The 26,690-nt window shown below is 41.3% G+C and overlaps 1 protein-coding gene across 3 annotated transcripts in view; it reads left to right on the top strand.

The window, feature by feature from the left end:
• The window catches only part of cadpsa (Ca2+-dependent activator protein for secretion a), a 160,498-nt gene that overhangs the window by 78,466 nt on the left and 55,342 nt on the right, over window positions 1-26,690 (top strand). For 2 of the 3 annotated variants that reach the window (XM_065955385.1, XM_065955386.1), the window contains exons 11-18: window positions 1,225-1,437; window positions 6,308-6,444; window positions 7,110-7,297; window positions 13,053-13,154; window positions 13,244-13,307; window positions 14,466-14,589; window positions 18,489-18,557; window positions 22,699-22,805. In XM_065955385.1, coding sequence (XP_065811457.1) covers window positions 1,225-1,437; window positions 6,308-6,444; window positions 7,110-7,297; window positions 13,053-13,154; window positions 13,244-13,307; window positions 14,466-14,589; window positions 18,489-18,557; window positions 22,699-22,805 — 1,004 coding nt within the window. The remainder of the gene's footprint in view (window positions 1-1,224; window positions 1,438-6,307; window positions 6,445-7,109; window positions 7,298-13,052; window positions 13,155-13,243; window positions 13,308-14,465; window positions 14,590-18,488; window positions 18,558-22,698; window positions 22,806-26,690) is intronic. The other variant, XM_065955387.1, reaches the window with a different exon arrangement.

Genomic DNA, 26,690 nt, shown 5'->3' with positions numbered 1-26,690 from the left:
GATGGTTTACCGATCAGGGATCTTATTTGTTCATATGTTAGATTTGCATTACACAGTTAAATGTAACTTACTAGTTTTCTAATCAGCTGGAGTGTTTAAAAAACACCTTTTTGTGCATCTGCAGGCCTTTAGCAGGACTTTAAAGTGCCTTCTTGTAATACACTCAAAGTAAAGGGTCGGAGCAGAAAGTGTGACACAATTAAAATGATCAGTAATATTAATAATATTTGTACTGTTACTTAAATTGCCATAGCAGCATTACTCGGTTTGTGAAATAAACAAGCTGGGAAATTCGGCTTTTTGCTCTTGAGAAGCTTTAAGGAAGACAGATGGCTGTGGCTCAGTGGTGGAGTCGTTTGTCCGTCAACGGGAAGGTCGGGGGTTTGTTCCCCAGCTCCTACATCAACATGTCATGTCACATGCTTTGTCAGAAAAAGGGCAATAGAAACTCAAGTCCATTTATCATTTACATAGTAAGCATGATGATGTCATCTATTGTAATCAACACGCCCAGAAATGTTCGCATGCAGAAAGTTTAGCTTTAAGTGGATTTGGTAGAAATACTGTTAAAAATGGAAATATGTTTGTGACGTTTATTACACAACTGTGACTTTTAGTCCTCAACATAACTGGAAAAAACAAAATAGGCTCATAAACACATTTAAAGGAGCAATATGTAACTGTGACACCTAGTGTTTAAAATGGGTACTGCAGTCTAAATTCTAAACATTGTAGAGAGCTGTCTCCCCCCCCCCCCCCCCCCCCCTCCTCTCTAGAGTCGATGCTCACTCAGGTCACCATGAGGTGGACTCTGACGCTTCAGTGTTTATCCAGCTCTGCATGGGTCTGTAAACCTTTCTGTGTTCTAACCTCTCTCCATTTTTCAAAAGCATCTCCAATATTGATCCTAGTTTGAGCACGTTTCTGCTCGTGGAGCTTATTAGAAACATGCAGAGGCTTTTTAGGTCGGGTACAATCACTTCTATCTGAACCACTTCTCTTGCCCGCTTCCATCGCTGCAACACCTGTTGACCTGATAACTGCTCTCATATCTGGCAAACTGAGGGGCGTCCAAAACGGCCGTGTGGGGGGTCGCCTTAAAACCGCCTACCTTCTCTGGTCCAAACAAATCCAGAGCATTCAGGACCAGAATCTAAAGTTAGAAGGAGGACATACTGGCTGCTGCATTGTTGTCAGCGTCTTCTTCTTCTATCCGTCCGTCAGGTCTGGATGGAGGCCGCACGTTCTTCAACGCTGTGAAAGAGGGCGACACTGTGATCTTTGCAAGTGATGACGAGCAGGACCGGATCCTGTGGGTGCAGGCCATGTACAGAGCGACAGGACAGTCACACAAACCGGTCCCTCCCACCCAGGTCCAGAAACTCAACTCCAGGGGGGGCACAGCACCACAGCTGGACGCGCCCATATCTCAGTTCTGTAAGTTTTTTAACCAATCCCTCCTTTTTTTGTTTTTTTAGTTCTCATAAGCTTTTAAAAGTTGTGATGAACGTTGCACATTTATCAGCACAGAACCGAAAGCTGAATTTTCTTACCAGATGAAGAATATATATTTACAACTTGACCTTTGAGCGCTGCATGTGCTAGGTCGACACAACACTTGGATCCTTCTCCACAGCTTCTTGTCACTCCGTCTCCGGTGCAGATGTTGTCCTCGTAACATTTTTTGACATAACCACCGACGATGTTCTTGGTGTGTCTTCTTCCCGGTCGTGTGCTTTTTATGTTTTAAACTGTTACTCTCTCTCTCTCTGTGTGTGCTGCTTCGCTCTCAGCTGTAGATCTGCTTTAGTGTTAAAGTGTCGGTGGCTTTGCTGTGTGTCTTTATGTTTCTCTGTTTGTTTCTTCCTTTTCTTTTTCTTCTTCTTTTTCTTCTTCTTCTTTACCCCGACCTTGCTATCTTGTAGCTGGATTTAACGGTAAGTGTTTTTCCTCCCCTTTCTTTCTCCTTCCTCCCTTTTGTTGTTCATCAGACTCTTTCTATAAGTATTTCTGTTGAAGGACAGAAATACAAGACGTACAAACATTTTTAATTTTTGTTTGTAATTGAACATGCATGCAGAGATGATTTGCTTTGGCTGTGCTTCATGTGCTTCACTGATGTTCCATCAGTACTGCAGGGTTTGACTGGTTCATTGTGTCATGGATCAGCCCATGACATCGCAGGTCAGGGTGAAAATTCATAGATGCTTTTTATTCATGGAGACACGTTTTTCATGAACGCTTCAGAGCTATAGCAAGTTTATTGTACAACGAGATTAGTAACTGTGAGACAAACTTTGCCTCACCTAGGGACGCTGATTTTGAGACTGTAGCATTTTATAAATGAGGTGTGATTTTGATTTTATACCGAAAAGATTTTGGAAGGAGAAAAGTCTCTCTAGATTGTCCTGCTCTGCCTTTTTTTTTTGTTGCAATTTCAGTTTCCTTTTTATACATCTTGCATATTGATAGGAATTAAAATGTCCATTGGAAACAGTTTGGAGAGGCCATATCGCCTTAAGCCTCACATTTGAGGTTGTTACATTACTGAGGATACATTTCTGATTGTTGTCTGTAACCATCAGCTGATACCTGCATGATAAACACAGACACGCTGAGATGAAACGGGGAAATGTCATGTTTCTACGGATCACATCCCGAACTGTTGGAGATGAAATGAACAGAGTTTTCAACAACATCCGGAGCTGCAGTTCGATCTCATACAGAGATGCAGGATTTCAATCAATATCTTCTTAACCTTAACCACGGTAAAGCGCTGTGTGACAAACTGTACAGTATCATCTCAAACAAGGTTGTCAAAACATTCAATACTTTTGATAACACATGTTCTAAAAACCTAATCTAATCTCAGTTACTTTAATGAAACTTAGATCTTCAGACGTGTTTTTAAAGGGGACATATTCTGAAAAATCCACTTGTACAGTGTTGTTGAACATATATTTGGGTAACCTGAGTGTCTACTGACCCACAAAATGTGAAATAAACCCATCCAGTCCTTTGTTTGTGGTCTGCATAAGTCTTACAACACAGAGAAAAATGCTCCGTTTCAAATGTGCTCTCCTTGTGATGTCACAGTGGGATTCTGGTAAAGAATCCCCTCCCCTCCCCTGGTATCTCCACCCATGGACTCCACCCCCAGCCTAGAACAAAAGTTTTGTGCAGGTCAGCCATATTTATTCTCTCTACAGAGGAGTGATGTCTACGGGGAAAACTCAGGGGGGCTCATTTCATTTAAAGAGACACACACACCAAAACGGAGCATTCTGAGAGAGCTGGTTTACACAGGGTCACAAACCTCCTCTGGTGCTTGATTCATGTTATATTTTGACCAAAGCACAGCACAGATGTTTCATTTAGACCACAAGGAGGTTATGAGTTGACGCTATACAAATAAAAATTGATTAATTGATTGATTGACAAGGGGACTGTTTGAAAAGGTGGAGAAGGAGGATGTCCTCTTTAAAACAAATGGTTATTTCTCGTATTGTTTCAAAGTTTAAAAGTCTGGTATCATGACATATAAAAATATGAAGTCCTGATCAAATTGCTGCCACTAGTTAGAAAAAAACTCTAAAAATTAATTATGAAGAAAGTGTTGGTAGAGAACAATGACTCAAAGAGGAAGACCTCCACACCCAGTGTCTGAAAAAGTGTTTCCTGATAGCGTTGGGGTAAGTGAATTTACTGAGCGAGCTGTTTTTGTCACAACCACTGGAGTCCCACTGAGTCCCAGCAGCTGGTAATTACCAAGTTAAAAGTGCCAGGCCATGAATAATACAGTGAGCTTGCTGCACAATTAAACCAAGCAGCAATCAGTCAATGTTACCAAATAGCTACTTGTCAGTTCACACCTGGATCGGTGCAATGAATAATATAACATCCCTTCACTGTCACCCGGGCCTCCCCTGAGCCAAATCGAAATAGACCGCATTAAAACATTGTGACAACAAAGACAAAATTAAGAGATTTGTTTTACAGCGTCTCCGAGGTGAAACTGATTTTCGCAGTTTTATGCTTCGGTGTTCCACGACACACGGTTTAACATATTTTAATGAAATAAAGCAAATTGAAAGTTAAAGTTCTGTTTGAAAAAGTTAAAAAAACGAACAAGTTTTAGAAGAGTTTGAAACTATTTTAGAGATGTATTTTTTCTTTTAGGTATTTTCATTGACAGATGTGAAGGCTCCAGTGACATTATCTGTAATAAAGAACATAGATGCTTATATAGAACTTGAATCAACTGCAAAACACTCAACATACCTCAGATAACTCATGCATGTCTATTTTTTGTTGTTATATTTTTAAGAATCTCAACATGCTGGGTTAGGTATGGAGAAAGTGGCTAATCATGAGCCTGCTTTAACAGCCTATTCAATCCTCTGTTACCCCCAAGCGACAACCTCAGTGTTGAAAAAATGAGCTGCAAATCCTGCAGTTCCTCGACTGTCCAGTAGAGGCCGGCTGCATACGCACCAGAAGTCACATACACACCCATTCTAAAAAGCCTGTTTTTACAGCAGAAATAAACATGTTCACTTCCTGGTACAAAAAAACAAAATAGGTCTGATTAGATCATGTCTGTATCGGCACACACTGTACGGGGGGGTGAATTTTTTTATAACTTATAATAGCTGACATGATTGACTGGTGGGCTGAAAGTTAGGCTGAGTTGATTTCTTAATTTTCAGGTAAACCGGGTCAGGTCAGAGAGGTCAGGTGTCGGCTCATCAATAAGGGGTCTTCAAAAGTTAAGTTACAGAGAGCTCTCGATGTGTTTCATGGTCAGTCTATAATAAAAAAATAAAAAAATCATGCCATGTGCAGAATAGCCCCAAATGCTCGTGGCCATCAAACCGTTGACCAGCAGTGTGTCCGCTGCCTCCCGGACCCTCTCCTCTGGATCTATAAATGAATAGCAGCCATCAATCATTGTCAGGGCCATCCTTCCCCGGCCCAGACGGACGGAGGTGACTAATGTCACTGCATGTTACTGTCCAGCCCTCCCGCCTCCGCTCCCGCTCGCTTACATCAAACAGACCTGACAGGCCACCAGCTACAGACCAAAGGGGCACCGCAATGTCACCTTTTTAGAATTTTTTTTTTTTGGGGGGGGAGGAGGATTAGGGTAAGGGGGGACTTGTTGAGGGGACACAATCAGCTCCCAGCGTCATGCTCTTTGTTTTGCTCATTGATTGACAGCTGGGGTGCCTTCGCTGGGCAGTGAAGAGGAACGTTGGCTGACAAATCTCTCGATTGTTGTGTTTCAGTATAACCTTCACTCACATCTGTGCCAGGTTTGGTCCTGACTGATAGGATGGACATCCTCTTGTTTAGTTAGTTTTATTGAATCTATGATGAGTCGTGCAGTCATTGAGTTATCATTATAAAAAGCTGTTCTGCAGCTTTAAATGTAACAGATGTAATTCACATGTTTTTGTATATTTGGGAAATGAAGACAGTCGGCTGTTCTGTAGAAGATTCCAGGTTTTTTCCCCCGCATATCCTCGTACAAATATGTTCATCTGAGGGCGCAGATGGTCTAGCGGTTAGCTCGCACCCCATATATGGGCGGCCGGCCCAGGTTCAAATCCGACCTGTGGCTCCTTTCCCGCATGTCAATCCTCACACTCTCTCCTGCTCTATCCTCTGTCCTATCAAATAAAGACATAAAAGCCCCAAAATATATCTTTAAAAAGTGGGCATCAGACTCTAGTCTTTAAAAGCTTCTAGCGTACGGTAGGCAAACATATTGCATGATTCCAGAGCGTCTTTTTGACTCGCTGTTGCACCAACCCTTGTGAAACTGAATACATTGAGGTTAAATCTGAAATGGGAAATGCCTTGAATGTGCCTTTGCAGCATTCAGCAGTAAAATGCAGGTTTACACTTAGATCCTAATGTGTGTGTCTAGATATGACTGAATGATTAAACATGACGCAGCATTTCAAAGAAGCCCTCTAGACGTCAGAACTAACCTTCAGCCTGCAGACCAAAAACTGTCCTGAGCTCCTCAACTTTACCCACATGGACTGCCGATGATGGAGTCAGTGCTCGACACAACCTCACAGCTGATTGGCTTAAAAAGAAAAGATCTCTTGTTTAGAGTTGAAAAGAAGGTGTGTAGAGCATTGCTTTATCGTCTGCACTTCATAAGATCATTTATTTTATTAACCTTTTTGAGAGTGTAACAGAACCTGTTCTTCCATGGTCTGACATGTGTCCTCTTGTTTCTTTCTTTCTCTCCGTCTGTCTTCTCATTGAATCGATTTCATGGATGTCTATACAGACGCCGATCGAGCCCAGAAGCACGGCATGGATGAATTTATTTCAGCCAACCCCTGTAACTTTGACCACGGCTCGCTGTTTGAGCTGGTGCAGCGGCTCACTCTGGACCACAGACTCAACGACTCGTACTCCTGCCTGGTGAGAGAAACACTTCACAATACAACCATCACTGAGTGACTATTGAGGCTGGTTGCAGAAGCCCTGGAAGTCACTTACACACCCGTTCTAAAAAGCCACTTTTTACAGCTTTCAGATGCTTTACATGGTGCACGTCCCGCTAAAGAATAAGTTGGTATGGTAGCCAATACTTATTTGACACATGAAGCCACGTACAGTCATTCAGAAGGACACTACATTTTTTTCTTAATGGTTGCAACTCCAACAAAACTTGTCGAAATCTTTTTGACCTGGAAATTTATTGCAAAGAACCCCTTGGGCTGGGTTTAAACCCCCCCCAAAATGGGCAAAGATACGTGCAAAGTTTTATTGTAACAAATGTGTAAATGGTCACTGAGTTTGAGCCCTGTCCACACTGAATTATTTTTGATTTATGGCGGACATGTTGTTGGATTGATCTTAGTTTGTATATCACAGTTCTGAAGAGCTTTGACCTGCCTTAAACACATATCATCCCGTTTTAAATTTAATGTATCAACATGTTCAAAATCCAAAGAGCAAATTTAACACCACAGTTTTTAATAAAATGTAAATTTTCCAGTCTTGTATTTGTAAGTGTGTTTTAAAGTTCACTGGCCCTTAAATAAAGGAGTCACACAGCAGTGTCTTTCTTTTTCTTCTCACAGGGCTGGTTCAGTCCCGGTCAGGTGTTTGTCCTGGACGAGTACTGCGCTCGTTACGGCGTCCGAGGCTGCCACCGACATTTATGTTACCTGAGTGATCTGCTGGAGAGGGCGGAGAACGGAGCCATGATCGACCCCACCCTGCTGCACTACAGCTTCGCCTTCTGTGCCTCTCACGTCCACGGAAACAGGTACAGATCAAACCTCTTGTTTTCCCTGTTTGCTTCATTTTCTGACAGGTGAACCCCCCCCCCCCCCCCCCCCGACCGACTGAAACCCAATTATCATTTTGGACATGTAGCAGGACAAGTGTTGACAAATGAACAGGCCGTTACACACATAAGACAAATTCTCCTCCCCTGTATCTTTTCTGTTCTTTCATCAATGTTTTGCCTTTTTGCATGTTTATTATTTTCTCTTTGCATGCTCACGTTTCCTCTTTCTGTCGTCCTTTCTTTTCCCTCTGTGAACCTCTTTACCTCGTCTACTGTTACCTGAACCCTCCACACATCCACACCTAGCCAGCGTGTGTCCGAGTTGTTAAACTGGCCTGTAAACGCGGCCGAACTCGACCGAGCTTTGTTCCCCTGTGTCCCTGAACTTCCCGCACAAACCTCTAGGAGAGAACTCAAAATCATTGAGTTCATGAAGAAAATTGACCCCAGGTCCCCCAATAGAAGGTAAGTCATTTTCACAGTCGGTGTTTTTGCAGAGTATAGCTGTTTTCACACGTGCACTCCTAAAAAAAAAAATCAAATAAATTACAGGTCAGGCTGCCATTTGAAATCTTCCAAAGTTGCTTATGCACACATGACCCTCACAGCCTGATTTTTTCCCTTATTGAAAAAAGGGTGGGGGGGGGGTCCAAGGAGGCAGGACATGATGTAAAAAAGACACTTCAGAAATTCAAGATGAGAATGAGACAGACAGCGAGGAATTTTTCCTGGACATTTCCTGCTGTGTTCACACGTCGGCTAATCCTAAATTCACAGAGACGTTATTCCAGGGGGGCTGGAAGGAAAAAAGTCTGGGTAAAGTTGGGGGGAAAATGTGTCCGTTTGTGTTCACACATGCACCTCAGTCCCCCGAGGTATGGCAATTTTCCCCAATTTAATTGCAAACACAAAATAAGAGGAATATTTAGACCTCCAAAAGATTTATTGTTTGGGTTTTAAACTAAGAAAAGTCTTCTGTGATGCCAATGATTCTACTAAAACATCTTCCAAGCGAGTATTTTTATTGACTCTGCCATCAAACGTACAGAGGTAGCGTGGTGTAATCCTTGTGGACTTGGGGGTAATTTACTGCAGGTTTTCAGTTTGAGACACAGGACTCACATGGACGTCATCATCCCTGAATGTACGCTGTAATCTGAGTTTCAATATTTACTCTTCTCTAATCTGCTGTGATGTCTGTCTGACATCAAATTTGTCAACATCAACATCATCTGTCTGCAGATGAAGAGTAACAAAGATAGACGAGGGGGCCCGGTCCGGCACTGAGGGCAAAGGTCTGCTGCTAGAGGGCAGAGTCCAGCTCGCTTTATTAATAATAACCTTACAAAAAGAAACACACACATGTTAATTCACATCCTCTTGCAGGTTTTTTTGTGGTCTTGAAATCCAAAAATAATGCACCTCTGCTTGAGTGGATGTGTAGATATGCGGGGCTAACCGAGTCCTGCTCTGCCAGTCCAGCCGTGCCTGGAGGTCGAGGCATGACAGGTTGACAGGTTGTCATATGTGACGGCCGAATGTCTCCCCTACCAACGCTGCTGCTGCTGCTGCTGCTGCGTGTGCCCCACTGCACACACCTCATCCAGACCCCCCCTCACCCAAACAAACACACACACACAAACACACAGTCACCCCTCCCCCACCCTGGCCTCCTAATAGCCTGCTGGCCTGGAGGTGTTGGTTGCACCAAGTTGGACTCGGTTGCCCAGTCGCCGGCTAAAGTGTCAGGATTTGACTTCTGTCCAGATAAATGTCCACTCCGTTTAGATCGACTTTTCGTTTGGAAGCGACTAAAAAAATAAAGAAATAAAATTAAGCATTAATCTTTATTTAAACACAAGTGACGCTCAATCTTTAAAACCTTTGAAGGATTATACAGATTTTATGGATGAACCCACAGAGCCCTTGTTTCTGAGATATAATCACTTTCATTTATTGTTTTTTTTTAAACCCCTACTGGATTGAAAAAACAGTTTGATTGTTTAATGATTCATTACTAATACAGATACATAAAAACATCCATTAACCCACATGCAGGGCTGTGCGTGCATGTGTGTTGTGGTCGAGTGGTTTTTGTATTTTCAACAGATTTATGGAACAAAAAGTTTTAGTTTTAATTTCTGGATTTAAGAAAGTAACTGTCCCGCTTAAATCATGCCTGATATGAAGGAGCAACTTACCATGATTTTAATATTACTATTATGTATTTCAAATGTATCAAACAGTTTTGCAGTTATGGTATTTGGTTGGCATAAAATTACATAAAATGTGACACAGGAGGTTGGATCCCAACACTGAAAAGAACCCATGCAGCTCCAAACATCAACTTTTTCACTGACGGAAACAACGTCTTTTAATTTTTTCATCTAAAGTTCTTTGATTACAAAATTACACTTTTTATTTTCTTTAAACAAACTGTCCAATCAAATCCAGTGTATTTAGGAATTTCAGACTGGAAATTAGTCACATCCCTTAAACGATAAAATACAGTAACGAAACCATTTTAAAGCTAATTCTCTGCTATCACTGATTAAATCTACACCTAATTTCATCCCTACACAGATTGATCGTGGACACAATATTGTACCAGTACAGACTTTTACTTTGAAAATCACGAATCAATATTAAAGCAATAAGTTAAAACTGCTTTGTCAAACTCAAAATGGACAGAATTTAAACAAAAGATCCCAGACAGAAGTAATCGAGCTTGATGCCCTGATGTGGTCTGCAGCGTGTTAAAAGACGATGTGATGTGTTGCTGCCTCGGCGTCTGTCTCACACTGACGGCTCATTTGCTTGTTGTCGTCATCGTCAGCTGTGAGGTCAGGAGGTCAGGCAAACATGAGGAAGCTGCCAAGAAATAACGTGCTGCTGGAAGAAGGGGAAAAAAAGAGAGACCCTGCAGGACATAATTAGTGTGAAAATTTCCCTCTTTCATTTTCTATCTGATGTTAAAGGTGAGATGGCTTTTTTTGTAGTGTTGATTTGTAATATTAAGTCCTGTGTAACGTCATATTGGGCCGATCTCGTACTAAATTTGAATCTCCAGTTTGTCATTGTGAGGTTTAAGAGCACATCATACAGAGAATGATTCCTCTCCTTTCCAAAGCTTTGATGCTCAGAAACGATTTTCTGCTGAGGCCACACGATGTTCACAAAAGAAAATTTGAGGATGCAAATGTATGTTACATTCATCCACACTTGCACAACAAATAAACGAGCATGCAAGTGATAGAGGGGGTCACAGCACCACTGATGAGAAAGATCCAGCTCATCAAAGCCACAAATAAAGATCTGACAACGTCTCCACAGCGCCACCAAAGAAGAGTGTTAAAGATCTTCCAGCATCAAATACTCAGGATAGAACAAACACCGACATGAGCACATTAAAAACACAACGCAAAACGCACCATGCTCATACATGAGGTGACATTTCCCACACACATGGAGGGCACTTATCACCAACAACATATTACCATTAAAATTTTAACAATTTGCAAACTAAATCATCAATTCCTCAACAAAACGTGTCCATTAAAACCAGTGCCATGCTCAGACCATGGGCTCAGCCGTCATTTCTTAAAAGAACTACATGTAGATGACGGATGATGTTCATTTCTTTAACGGCGGTCCATGTGTGCAAACTTCTCTATGACCTTGCTGTTGAAGTCCAACAGTCCTTGGATGAGGACACACTTCATCATGAGTGCTGTAACGTAAATTAATTACATATCAGTCCCTTGTTAGCTAAGGTAAAGCTGGTAAGACCTGCACGCTGCCCGCCCTTGTGCCAGTCAAATCAAACAACAGGCAGCCAGGCTCCAATTGCGATACACCTCAACACTGCAGCTGCAGGGCCAACTCTGATGTGCCCCATCGAGCGGAAACAGACGAGCAGCATCAGGCAAAAAGACACATTTTCAAACTACTGCACTACTCATTTTTTTCCAGTAAAGAAATTCTGACCGTAGAAAGGTTTACAAGAAGTGAAATGCTCTGTCGTTAAAATGGCCCGCTCAGAAAATATAATTTAAATACCATGCCCTCTTTTTGAGATATTAGTAGTTTACCACTACACAGTCGTCATCTCCTCGATCTCAGCAGCAGACGCCTACAGGTGGCTATGACACGCTGACAGCGTCCGATCAAATGTTCATGAAAGAGCGAGGACGGTCTGAGTGAGATGATCTCTGATGTTAAGCAAATTGGTACATCTCAGATTGTAACACAGCAGCACTCATGGAGCAGTGCAGCCAGGGAAACCCCTCCCACACACACACACACACACACACACACAAACACACACACACATGCAACTACACAGACAGTTTCTCAGTGTCTGCCGAAATGACATGTCAAAGGGTTGTGGGGGGGCGGGGGGGGGGGGGGGGGGGTGTCATGTCACCTGCTTCTCATCATGCTGTCATGGCCACCAGTCCAGCGCCTCTTCTGTCACATGCACTCTGCTCACACTCCACCCAGACTCCACCATGTCACAAACAATAAACACATCCAATACACACACGCTCACACACACGTACCTGATTTAAACGCTGGGATTGCTTGACTTAGATTTCAAATACCAACGCCAATATGATAAATACGGTCAATAATCATAAGATTCTGTTTTTGGACTTCTTGTTTACATGAATACATTTGGCACATCTACTATTCTAATACATTAAGTGTGTTTGTGTGTGTGTAAGTAAAGGACTGTAGAAACACTACCATTGCAGTGTAATGAGGTCCTGTCTTTGGGTTGAAATCGCTAAAAGATGCACGTCGCCTCTTGGTAAATTCTTTTAAAAAGATTAAAAACTCCACGAACCACACACCTGCAGTTTGCAGTAAAGGTTTCACGGTCACAAGATTAGGACCAAACAGTGTTTTCCGAGAATGAAAAATGAAGCCAATGTGGAAGTGCAAAATCCTGCAGTTCCTCGAGTGTCCACTAGAGGCTGGCTGCATACGCACAGGAAGTCACATATACACCCATTCAAAAAAGCCTGTTTTTACAGCAGAAATTCACATGTTTACTTCCTGGTACAAAAATCATATAGGTCTGATTAGTGCATGTTTCGATCGGGGCAAACTGTACGGTGGGTGAATTTTATGTCATGAGGCTTAAAACCTACCTTGTGTAAATCAGTGTACTTCTGAAAGTGGTCTTTTTCGATTCTCTGATTTTTTGAAATTTCCAAAATCCAAAACAAAAAATGCCAACCAGAATTAAAATTTTTAGACACTTCAAATCCATTATTACCCCTTTACCTTTTCTGAAGATAATTTCCTTTTTAATATAGATGGAAATGGAAATAACAGGAGCAAAATGTACAGTTTCATACTGAAACTTTTAGAAGTGACACAAAATACAGCAACCGGTATTCCCAGGATAAAGTGCCTGTCGTTAGGTTGACTGAAAGTTAGGCTGAGACAGGATTTCCAGCATGGAGACCGCCATAGACTGGACTCCAAAGCCCCCTGCAGGAACAGACAGGTGATGTCTCTCAGGCTTTGCCCATTGATATTTATAGTCTTTGTTAATGACATAAAGATCATTTGGACGAATAATCGGTTGCGGTAAGCCTTGAATTCGGTCAAGTTACAAGTTTGTCGGTTGCTGCTTTAAAGGGCTGCCCAGTCCTGACGCTCCAGCTTCTTGATGTGACCGCAGACTTTGAACTGTCTGTAAATGTAAACTATCTTTCAGGCCCGATGGCATCGGCACAGTTACTGTGGAGGAGAAGGAACGCTTCGATGAGATCAAGGAGAGGCTACGGGTACTTTTGGAAAACCAGATTACGCACTTTAGGTAAGAACTGAAAAGACAACCATTTGCTGATCTCATGCCCTAAACAGAAGTCTGTGGGTTTGAATAATTATGTCACGTTTCATCCACAGGTACTGCTTTCCATTTGGACGACCAGAGGGGGCGCTGAAAGCAACTCTGTCCTTGCTCGAAAGAGTAAGACATTTTAACGATTTCACAGATGGATTTGAGTTTTTTTTAATGCCTTCAACACATTGACAAGACATCAGCTCATGGCTTTAACTTTGGGTTGTCCACCCATCTGTCCGTTTGGCCCAACCTCATACTTCTTGAAAACTGTACTTTGTCCCTTCTGTAAAGGATTACAGACTCCCCTTCTGTATTCTTTAAAGTATTTTTGGGGCACTGATGGCCTTGTGGTCAGGTACCAAGCCATATAAGGAGGCTGGATTCCTCTACCGTCAAACTGTCAATCATCTGCGTGCACTGACTGATAGTAACTGCAAATTCACAACTTAAAGAGGACATATTATCCCCCTTTTTCCACCTTTTCAAACAGTCCCCCCTGTGGTCTAAAAGAAACATCTGTGCTGTGCTTTGGTCAAGATATGACATGAATCAAGCACCAGAGGAGGTTTGTGACCCTGTACAAACCAGCTCTCTCAGAACGCTCCGTTTTGGTGTGTGTGTCTCTTTAAATGAAATGACCCCCCCCCCCCCCCCCCCCGAGTTTTCCCCGTAGACATCACTCCTCTGTAGAGAGAATAAAAATGGCAGACCTGCGTAAAAGTTTTGTTCTAGGCTGGGGGTGGAGTCCATGGGTAGAGACACCAGGGGAGGGGAGGGGATTCCTTTTTTTACCAGAATCCCACTGTGATGTCACAAGGAGAGCAAATTTGCAGAGCATTTTTCTCTGTGTTGTAAGACTTATGCAGACCACAAACAAAGGACTGGATGGGTTTATTTCACATTTTGTGGGTCAGTAGACTCTCAGGTTACCCATATGTATGTTCAAAAACAGTGTACAAGTGGATTTTTCATAATATGTCTCCTTTAATCAGTGGAGGCATACAACGGCAAGGTGGTGCCTCTAGTTTACTTCTGACACATATTATCGAAGAAACAGCTGGGCTCTGTTTAACAATGTGTAAGATTAGTGGCCAACATTCACTGAACTTAAGTGCCATTATTGGTTGGATTACTTCCTGCTGACTCAGGCCTCGTAATAGTTAATACTGTGATGTCAGGGGCGACGATTGTTAGAACTATTTTCAGATTTTTCCTGATATGTTTAGCATCTTGCATGATTAAAAATGCAAGCTGTTTTTAATGTTGTTTTTTTCCCCTTTCCAGGTTCTGATGAACGATATTGTCACACCTGTTCCACAAGATGAAGTGAAGACTGTTATCCGTAAGTGTCTGGAGCAGGCGGCTCTGGTCAACTACCAACGCCTGTCAGAGTACGCCAAACTGGAAGGTAAGGCTTTTCCCATTGCTGTTTATATTTGTGAAAGTATTGCTGAAGTTGAAAGACAACTTTGTGTGACGGGGATGACAACAACAAAGAGTGTTCTGTTCTTACAGGGCTCAGATATTTTTGATTATCAATGCAGCATACAGATGAACTGAAATGGTAAAATAAAAAATGTGGTTATTGGAAAGTAGTGTTGAAATATAAAGCGAGATATTAAAGTAGTGCATGAGATCCATTTGATGAACTCATGATTTAAATAACAGTGTCGTTCTGATGCATCGTTAAAGACTCAACGTTTGTTTAAATGTGTGGAGACGTCTTTGTTTCCAACTGTCCAATGAGCTGTTGGAAAAGCGTCTTTATAAATCTACTGGAGTTTCCAGTTTTCTGATTTGGTACTTATTCAAAGTTGAAATTGTACAGTTACTACAGGTGCATGTGCTCACTAAGAATATTTATTGTTTGTTCAGACCAAAAGAAAGTAAACATTACTTAAAGTTTTTGGTTATGTTTGACCAAAATGTAATTTGTTTATTGCTGTTGGTTTAAATTAAACCGAGACAGCAACCCTCGCTTTCCTCTGTCTCTGGCCAAAAGTCACCCATTGTCTACAATCTGATCTAATGTGGCTGAATGAGCCCAACAAATAGGACACATTTTATTAAAAAAAAAAACCTAGAAAATAATTTAGATTTGTCTTTTTAAGACTTTGGAGTCTTGGAGAATAATTGGTTTTAATTTGGTCTGAACACACCATAAGAAAGCTTTTCCATTTATGTTAAATATTATTCTCACATTTTGAATTTCACATGAACAAAAAACTACGCTCTAACTTCTCTTTCTCGCCGCAGAAGAAAACTTTTCTACCCTTTATTCAGAATGTACTTGATGACCTGAGAGTCGTTTTGAGCGATACATGTTGTATTTCTCTTTTCTCACGTTCTGCATTTACGAGCATCAAATGAACGGGAAGTAAAAATGCATTCAATTCAGTCTTTACACTAACTTCTTCCAGCACGCCTCAGCTCCTTTATCAGCTGAAGTGATGCCCCTTCCTTTTCCTCTGATCTCACCTTTCTCTCTCCTGCTCTCGGATTATTTCCATGTCACTTCTTTATTTTCTTTGTCTATTGGCTTTGCTGTTTGTTTGGAAACAGGAAGGCTAATACACAAGACTCAACGGGACTTCTCAGTGTCCAGTTGTTTTTTTTTTTTTTTACGTTGCATGGTCTTAAGTTTTCTTTAGTAGGCATCATAGATATTTAGCAGGATTCAAAAATGTGTTATCCAAAATGGGGTCACAACAGTGGCTGTACCTGTTAACTACTAAAGAGTTATTATTATTTATTTTTCTTTAAATTTTCTTCTTTAAAAGTGGATGGTAGATTGAAATTAGCTCATTGATTTAAATGAGCTAATTTCAATCTACCATCCACTTTTAACGGTTGTATATGAGACATTCAGGACGCATGCTTATTTGCTGTTTGAGGAGGAGTGAGATGAAACAACCACAGTTATCATTTAAGACGTAAGAACACAATATGTTCTTTAATTGATGAGACGTAGCTCTGACATAGAAAACTCCTTACTCACTTTAAAACAGCAAACGAAAAGATGTCTGTAAAGAAACCATCGCTTCCCTGAAGACACTAAGGCATAATGAACCTTAGTTTCTCAGCTGTGATGTTTGATTCTCCCCTAACCCCTCCTGTCCTTCATACTAGTGGTGTGCTTCTCGATCTCTTTAAAAACCAACACTGATATGTAAGAATTGACTTCTGTTTGGGAGAACGAATGGTTAATCCAAAGTAGACAGCCCAGGAACAGCTACAGCTGTGATGTTCCCCCGACTCTAAGGAACCTGACACACCAAGCAGACGGTAAAGAGCTAATGGCAACAAAGGCACCTTTGTCCTGGCCAAAAAGTTGCACTTGAACACACCGCAAAGACTACAGCCGACGGCCAACCACCACGTACGTTCTGCTCATGCGTGAGAGGAAATAACTCTCCATGCCAGCAGGGGGCGGTAGTCCGTTGTTATGATACAAGAAGACCATTTTCACACCGCTGTCGCTCACCACTCGTATTATAGGTCGTCTACTAATGGAGAATAACGTCTGATAAAAAGGTGAAAATGGCGCTGGCGTTGTCAGCTCTTTAGTGGGAAAAGAAAAGGAGAGGAGGAGGAGACGAATAAGGAGAAACCGCACTAATGGGTGAAAGCATGGAGACTACAGCGGCATGCTCAAGGGGTTTTACTGAACCTGTGAGGAGAGCTGGAGAGAAATGAAACCTCCAAACAGTCAATCAGAGAGATTCCTCTTAACAACCGCACAGACAGACGGCGATTCAACATGTCGAACCGGCCGGAAAGATGGCCAACGGGTAGCGACAGAGCTGGAAAAACCGCAAAAAACTATGGCGACAATCGCTCCGACAATCTACTTGGTGTGTCAGGGCCTTTACACTCTGAGGCTACCTGGTGTGTTGTGTTGGTGACTTTGGCTTCTCATTATCCCTCATCATTCAGACTGCCGTTTCATGAAGCGATATTTACACCCCTGTGACGTAATGGAGGGATGTATTTCTGTACCGTCTTCAGAGGCGTTGCAGAGGCAAGACGGTCTCGTGGACCCAGAGGGGGAGCGCAGCGCTATGTGTGTGTGCACGTCTGACTTTGTGTGTATGTGAAGCTCCCGCTGTTCTGTTCTGTCCTGGGCTTCCGCAACGCCAGAACGCAATGTGAATTCACAGACTGGGACAAAAAATGTCACGCCGTCGCGGAATCAGTGTGGATGTACAAAGGCGTGATGACGGCTGAGCTTAATGCAGCAGGGAAAAAAGCGGTGTGAAAAGGGCTAATGAAAATCCTTAACATTAGACAGTTAATGTCATCCAACTCACATTTGAGGATTTGATGCAGTTTGAGGACATGCTTGTAAAATCCTTAAAGGTCACATATTATACAAAATCCACTTTACCAATTGTTTCTAACACTAACATGTGTCTCTAGTCTGTCTGCAAACCCCTTAATGATGAGAAAAGTCCATCCTCTCCGTCTTTTACCTGCTCCACTTTTCAGAAAATGTGTGCTCAAACAGGCCGTTTGGAGATTTCCCCTTCATGACATCACAAATGGCAGTAGCCCCTCCCCCAGGTGGGTGACACTCCCACAGCTAGGTGTTTGTTCTGCCCTCTGAGTCTGCCTTCTCACCGTAAACAATAGGACATGGAGCGAGAAAGCCTGAGTACACCCAAGCCCTTCTAGAGAGGGGGCGTGGTCAGACAGAGCTCATTTACATATTTAAAGTTACAGACACAGAAACAGCCTGTTCTGAGCAGGGCTGAAATAGAGGGGTTTATAGGCATTATCAAATACAGGATCAGAGTGGATTTAAAACAAGAAACTTCACACACATGTTTTGGAGAGCTTTGAGACTTATTTAAACTGAAGAAGAGGAGGAGAATATGTGACCTTTAAGGTGTTTTGTGATGCATTTGTAAGCCTTTAAAGCTCTTGTGAGGAGATCTTATTAGTCATTATTAAGCGCTTACTCATACCTTATTCTACATGAGCATGGTCTATAGCTAATAGGTCATTATTAAGAGTTGGCCCTCAATAACTTCTGCTTACTGCTTGATGATAGTAAGTTAGGAAGTTGTTGAACATTATCTTATTTGCATTGCTTAGTATGGTAGAAGTAAGCAAAGCATATTAAGATTTTTAGATTCAACACTTTAAACATCAATAGCATGAAGTTTGTGAGAATTTTAAATAGAGACATATAGAGACATGGGCCCCTGAAAACCTCCTCTGGACAAACCTGTAGCGACCTTTGTGCTCGTCCTCTCTGACCCTGCGCCTCTCGCATGCCTCGGTATCCCCCCTCTTTCTCTGTAGGGAAAAAGAGAGAGATGTATGAGCACCCGGTCTTCTGCTTGGCATCTCAAGTGATGGATTTAACCATTCGTGAGTACCTTCCTCTTCCCCCAGCAACATCCTCCTTCACCTTTTGCATCCCTTTTTCTTTCTTTCTTATTGTTCTCTTCCAACCAGTGTCAACCAAAACAAGCCAACTCTCACTTTTTTTTTGGTTACGATTTTGTTTGTCTCTGTTTGTATCCGTTGTCTCAGTCTCTTCCAGACGCTCAGTACTTGATACAGCTTCTTATTTTCTGTCCTGCCCAAAACCACCTGTCCTTTTGTCTGTTTGCGACTTGAATGCATTTTTACTTTGCTTGTGTGTAAATCCTGTTGAGTGTTTAAGATCACGGCACATTTAAACATTTAAACAGGAACCAGCCTGCAGTGATTTGAACGGAATCTTATTGAGCTGTAACATTTTTGGATCTGTAGGATAAGAGGTGCTGTCCCAGGAAAATGTCTCTGTCTTTGATTGACGCCTCCTGCTGGTCGTTTTCACATTTTAGAAGCTTCTCAAAATATTTTAGGTTTGTTTCCTGTTGGATTTCAGGTCAAAGTGGAGATCCTTCCTAAACCGTCTCCTTCATATGCTGCAGATATTTGTTCAATGTGTTTTAAAGTCAATCTAACCTTTTGTCTTTATTTCTGATTCCTGTCTTTCGTCACCTCTGCTATACCTATACTTTCTGTATTTAACAATCTCTTCTTTCTCACCCTTTACCTGACACTTTCCCACCTCTTGTCTACCTTCTTTCCATCCTCGCACCTTTCTGTTTTTTTTTAAAATTTTTTAAATGTGACTATAACTTAGAGGAGAAATCTCAGAAAAAACAGAAGGATCCAGGTGACGTTGTACTGTATGTCTGAACCTTTCCTGTTAGATCATTCCTGACCAGAATACACCAAGTCTACTTTTAAATCATACCACCATAGACCCTGTCACAACCTTCCTGTTACCTGTGCATCACTCGTCAAAACCTTAAAGCACATGCTTCAGGAACGTTGTGAAATCCCCTCTCCCCACATTGTGGTGTTTTTCACTGCTTTTGAATGCTTCAAATGGAGAACAAGAAGAAAGAATTGACACCAATTGAAAATGTTTGGTGGAAATTAGAGAGACTTTTGGATGACTTTAATGATGTTGATCACTCATGGTAATATAAATATATCCATGCTCTACGAGCATTCACAGCAGGGGGATGTTGTTACGCTGACAGAATACGACAGGACAGCAGGAATGAGTTTGTAATTGACAAATGGAGAGAGCAGTTGTGGAGCTGATTCCCACATTGTCAGTGAAAATCACTTCTGTTGACAAGTTCCCTGAGAAAGCAAAAAAGAGTACGAGCATCAAAAAGCATCAAAGAGCATCAGGGCATGGAAGAAAAGCACTGTTTGCATGCAGGTGGCTTACAAGTATTTTGATTCAGTACCTTATGTTCTGCATGAGGAAAGGGCGAGGTAATAGTTCATGTATGTTAAAAAGCCACAAACGTAAAATGTTTTAATGATATCCAGGTGGTCAAAATCTATTTTTAATAAAGCATTCTGTTTGCCCGTTTACATCAAGTAGAAAATAATAAAGTCATATCATAGTTAAGTATAGAATGGTTTAGTGTAAAGTAAATGGTAAATAGCACTTTTCTAGTCTTCTGGCTAGCGCTTTTACACCGCAGGACACTCCTGCACATTCACACACTGATTGCAGAGGTTTCTAGTGTGACCATCAAAAGTAACTAATCCCATTCATACACATTCACACGAAGCAGTGGGAGCAATTCAGGGTTAAGTGTGTTGCCCAAGGACACATCGGACATGTTGCAGCAGGAGCTGGAGATCAAACCCTGAACCTTTCGGTTGAGAGACGACCGACTCGACCACTGAGCCACAGCCACCCTTGTGGTGTGTAGCATAGCATTGTATAGTGTAGTATAGAAAAGTATAGAACAGTACAGTACAGTACAGTACAGCATAGCATAGCATAGCATAGCATAGTTTAATTTAATATAATATAGCATAGCATAGCATAGCATTGCATAGCATGACATGGTATAGTATATTATAGTATAGTATATAGCATGGTATTGTGTAGCATGGCATGGCATAGTATAGCATAGCAGAGCATGATATAGTTTAATATAGTGCAGCACGGCATGGCATAGCATAGTTCTATATAGCATGGTATACTGAAGTATTGTGAAGTATAATTATGTATGGCTTAGTATTGTATATAGCATAGCATAGTAAAGTTTGATATAGTACTGTATAGCATAGCTTTGTATTGTATAGTTTATTTGTATGGTATGTAGCATAGCTTAGTATAGTATAATGTTGTGAAGTATAATATAGTGAAACAATGATCATATAGCATAGTTACTTAATGTTAAGTATATAATAGATGAAGAATATTATAGGAAATAAGAGTTTTGTAGAGTTCAGGGAGAGGTGCCATTCACAAAAAAAAGATTCTAATCACAAGAACTAAGACTTCAGAACAACATCTACCAACTTTTGTCCAAAGTGAGGACTGGACTTGGCAACAGATGAGACAATACGTGGTCGGAGAAGAACGCCACACTTCCAGCTTGTCAAAAATATCACACTTTATCATGAAGTCAACGAGCTCTGTGAAGCATTTAATTGGACTTACTCAGGCTGCCCCATGTCAGGTTGTGAAGTTAGATCTGACAACTCTTAAGTCTAACATGGACATTTTAAAAGTTAAATCAATTTAGAAATGTTAGAAAACTTTTCTTTCAACTCCAACACTTTTCTTCCAAACTTCAGCTAAATAGCTTTTACTGAAAAGACACTTTTATATCCAAACAATCCCCCTTTGAACCAGGACAGAAGTCCCTTTCTGTAGAGGCTTTTGGCCCTGTTAGCATGACTGAACCTCCAGCAGGCGAGCACTCATCACTCTGCTGTGTCGTCCACAACATCACTGAGCCAGAGAGCTCTGACAGTATTTTTACTGAAAACAGACATGACTCTGACACAGACAGCTCAGCCTATTTGGATTCTTATCCACAAGAACGATGGTGCTGTTCTCAGAGTGAGGAAGCATAAATCAAACCAACACACACACACATTTTTTGTTCTTTTCGAAACACGTGCTGGCCCTTTATTTCAGTACCTTTTCATGACTTGAATCTTTGAACTCCTCAAAAAAGTTTAGCTGCAGGAGCTGGGTACGAACCCCTGACCTTTCGGTTGAGAACCGACCTACTCTCCCAATGAGCCACAGCCGCCCCAAGCAATAACAAAACTATTCTACATTAACGCAGGGGAAGCAAATGTTGCCAGGCTTCTTTCTTCAACTAACCAGGAAGTAAACACAATTTATGGCGAAGGATTTGAATTATTGGTGTGGAAATATCTTCAAATTGCATTCACCTCAGCCTACTATACAGGTAGAGAAAGCTGCACCCCAAGCAATCGAACTGCACACTAGATAATGTGGATATATTAGCACAACATAACCACCACATTACTGCATGATGGATGTTCAATGTACACGCTGTTTTACATCCCTCATCATGTCTATGTGTTCTCTATAAGACGGTTATGTCTGAACCATTCACTTCATACGCAGACATAACTACTTCCAGCCACCAAACAGTGCACTCATGGGGAAAGTGTTGATTCTAAAACTTCTTGAACAACACATAGTTAACCTTGAGTTTATGGTATAATTAGCGCTGGGTACAACAAATGCTAGATGTTAAAGTTAGACATGATTGGGTTTAAAATCTGACCTTTATTGACAATTTTTCAAAAGATACTTTAAATATTATCCAGTCTTTTGTCCGACAGTTTTAATATTTGATTCCCTGCCCTAATTATAACAACTAGTGGATATTTCTTGCTTGTATTTTTAAAATGACCATGACACTGTCCCAGTGGTTTAGGCTGAGGCTATAGACTGGACTAAGGATCTCTTTTGAGGCAACAGCTTTACCTACACTTTGTGAGTGACTTAACCCAGTGTTTTGGAGTAAGAAGAGTTACATGCATGTTTTTTTTTTCATGTATACAATCTAAATACAGTATCAAAGAATACACACATTTCTTTGTCAGGGCAGGGATGTTGTAATAGACTTTTGGTTGCATGAACATTGTTTTTTTTTGGATACTGGTCAGGCTCAGGGGCTACCCTAACTGATTGTTGACTTTTGTGCTGCAGAGAATGTAGGACGGTTAGTAACCCCTGCAAAAAAACTGGAGGACACCATTCGCCTGGCTGAGCTGGTGATTGAGGTGCTTCAGCAGAATGAGGAACATCACGCTGAGGTGAGTGTGCTGGCATCCTCTCGTTCAACTGTGCTGACACATCCACAGGCCGATTTCAACTACCGATACAACATCCCAATGACTCTCTGGGTACAACTCTAACGTCATTGCTAGACATTGTCAGACCTTTACCTTATTGTTTTCTTGTGCCGTTGAAGTCTGGAGACGTAGGGTTAAAAGTGCAAAAGTCTTCTTGGATATGGCAGTCAAGGGTGACACGTGTCAAACAAACACACAACTCTTATATACGAAAAATCGGGGCTACATTCCTGTGTAAAATCAAGAGTCAGTTATGTCTTCTTTTTGAGTTTCAATAGGGACGTTAGTAATGTCTGATAGTGTTAGTTATGTGACTTTCATTAGCTACCCAAGTAATGGGTACGGAAACCATGATCTATTTCCTTAAACAAATTAGGTAAATTTTGGCTGCAAATGAAGTTCAATTGAATTAGTTTGATAGCACTGAGGCTTCATGGTTCCTCAAAACCTAAAGCAAACAGTTTTTCAAAGGCTGGAGATATACTTGCTTTTTAACCTTGCAGTTGAGTACACAGTGTTCACATACTTGGCTATAAACGACTGTGTTACTGAGGATAACTCTACTGGGCACACCAGTATTTACCAACGACCAGAAGTACAGAATGTGAACAGCAACATGACAGGGAGGTTACTGTTGTTAATTCTTGCATCAAAGTTTAAAAAAATGACACCAACGTCAGTGGTATGTATGGCCCAAGCCCATTGGAAAGATGGACAGTTTTGAAGGTTTCAATGGCTACTTTGATACACATATTTGTCGCTGTGTATCGGTAATGACACATCCTAAAGATGTGGATAATCGCTCACTTGGTCTGTCAGCGCGTCTTTCTGCCATTGTTGTCCTTGCTGCTGTGTTAACATCCCCTCTGCTTCTACACTGCCCCTACTGTTCATTTTCAAACTTCCTATTGCGACCACCTAGCATTCATTTATAAAGACAGCCATCATGCCAACGCATACTGAAAAGCAAGTACATCACCAGCCTAAAACTTCTTCAAATCTATGGATTTAAGCAAAAACCATGCATGACATTTGTTAACTGTGTGAAAGCGATGTAGGAGGTGAACTGACAAGTCTACAAGAAGTTCTCTTCACCGGTGTGTGAGCTGTTATTACAGCCTCAAGCTGCATTTTTGCTACATTTCTACCTAGCTGGAAACCAGTGTAGATATGCCCAACTCTATTAAGAGTGGAGTATGCTTTCAGCCATAGGGAGTGTTTTCAGATGATGTTTCCCTACTTGCTAGATCAGTTTTTATCAGACACAGAGTTTGGTGTATAGTCCAGGATATTGATTGGCAGCAGGGATCTCCCTCCTAGACTGTCCATTGATTATGTTTACCTTGGTCTTTGTATAGTTTTTAAAACCATCAGAATACCAACAGGGGAGCTGCAGATCTCTAGTTACAGACGATAAATTGTGCAAGGTATTTTATATTCCTCTTTATTGGGGGTCTCTGTGTTCTGTGTTTGTTCATATTTGAAATGGTGAATACAAAGTCACTTACTCGTGACTGCATGCTACCTTGAATCATCATACTGCATCTTATCTGCACAGCGGGCCATGTCTGATGCAAAGTACACAATCTTATGTGTAGGTATAGGAGCAATGGGGTTATCAAAAATCCTACTGAGTCATGAGAACATGCAATATTAAAACAGCATGGGGAGATGAAATGCACACATGAAGAAAAGAAAAAGCGAAACTGGAAGGTTTGTTTTGATTTGAAGATTTAGGCCAATCAAATCTCTCTACCTCTTTTTACTTGAGTGCTGTGCTATTTACATGCAACATTTTCACTTGGCAGCCATTTTCCTTGGATCTCAGACTTCCAATTGTACTGTGTGTAACTGTATCAAATAGTAGTGTTAGCCAGTAATGGGTTATAAAATATGCTGTTCACCTTGCAATATGACCACATATCCCTCTTGGTTTTCACAATAGCTTTTTCACATATGCACTCCTGAAAATTTCTAGAAAATTTCAGACAGACTCCCGCTGAAATCCACTTGAGTTTATTGTTCACACATGCACCTCACAGTGGGAGACTATCCTCGTCGGACAAGGGGGGGGGGGGGGGGGGGGGGGGGGCATCTAAGGACGTGAGACATAGCATAAAAAGGATGACGAGGAAGAGGGTAAATGGTAAATGGACTTGAGCTTATATAGTGCTTTTCTAGTCGTCCAACTACTCAAAGCGCTTTTACACTTCATACCCTTTCACACACTGATGGTAGTGATGATCGCTATGTAATCTATATTGAGAATGTATTTGCCTTTAAATCACTGCTACATGTAGTTTGACAAATTCACAAGATCAGCAAAAGTCTTGACAAGACAATACTGTTCGCATGCATACAGTCTATGGTTGTGCTCCTGTCACAGGATGTGACACTTGCTCAAGGTGAATTTCCTGAATATTGTACATTCTCACATCAGCTTACTCCTACTTGATGTAGAAAATGATTGGAGACTGTCAGGCCAGACTCAGGTTTTCAGGAGTTTTGTGTGAAAGCACCAAATTATTATCTTTCCAGTCACTGACCAATCATGAAGCGGTGAAAATTACAACACATTTGTCAGATCCCAATTTATACAATTTGAAGCACAGCAGTACAACATTAAATAACATTTGAGTTTCCGACTGAGCTTGAAGTCTGAGGATAATGGCCACTGAGTGAAAATGGAATATTATTGTAAATCAAATGTTTGGGCCACTTCCTTTAAACTAAAATTGACTTATTTTCTCTCTGCTTTGTATTTCAATGATTGATTTGGTTGGCGGGGAAATGTTTGAGCAGGGAAAAGAGGTATGTGATTGTCTTAATGCCATATGCCCCATCTCCTACCCTACCCTATTTACAGTCCTGTGCATGCACTTAATGACCCTGCTGGTGTTGCAGAGGATCATTAATGTCCCCCATATCAACAATGACCCAGAACCCCTTTCAGCTTGTGGTCACTGCTAATCAAGTGCTTGTGTGGCAACGCTTGTTAGCTTCTAAGCTAGCAAGCGTTTTGCTTGAAGAGACGACACTTAGGCAGTGTTATATTACTCGCCATTATCTCACTGACAAAACAAAGTGCAGAGTTGGAGGTTTGAATTCTGATGTGTTTAACTTCACAACCCTGTACTTTGTTTTTTAGAAGTCCAAAATCATCCTTGGAAACACTTTGGTGTTTTCCTGTGTCCAGCCATGTGTCATTGGTTCTATACAGTCCTGTAAGAAAACTTAGGAAGGTGCTGTGCCGCCTTTCCTTCCCTTAAAATAACAATCCTCTCCATTGGATTCCTCAGAAAATACACAATGGAGGAAATGCAAGGCATGCTCTGTTTGATCACAGGTAACATCAGTCCCCATGCATTTTACTGAAATGCATCTCACTGCTGTTCCAATAGTGTGAGCACATTGGTGCATGATCAACGTCAGACCCTAACCCTGGAAACAAAAATGGATATATATTTATTTTTTTATATGTAAGCTGAAAACACATTCAAGATTCTCAAAATCAATGTAATGATCTTTCTTTTTTATATCCTTGTTGCTCTAATGCTGGTTAAAGCTAATCATATTTACCAGCAACTTTTTGTGACACGCATGCAATCATCGATTTCTACTCGAAGACTTTTATGTGGATTAAAACATTAAATTCTTCAAAGTCATCCACTGCAAAAGGAGCAGCAAAACTTGCAAAAGATTGTTTGATAAAACTCAAGAGTTTCTGTCACATGTTGAAAATCCTCTCGGACTCTTCTGTCTGCTTTCTGATTTTAAAAATGTTACCACAAGGAAATCAAATTCAGGGAGTTTGTATTTTAGGCATCTCAAAGCAAAAAGTATGAG

The sequence above is a fragment of the Labrus bergylta genome, chromosome 5 (genome assembly GCF_963930695.1).
Source record: "Labrus bergylta chromosome 5, fLabBer1.1, whole genome shotgun sequence".
Taxonomy (NCBI): Eukaryota; Metazoa; Chordata; class Actinopteri; order Labriformes; family Labridae; genus Labrus; species Labrus bergylta.
The sequence above is the reverse complement of the archived record's forward strand: the minus strand, read 5'-3'. Positions and strand labels throughout refer to the sequence as shown.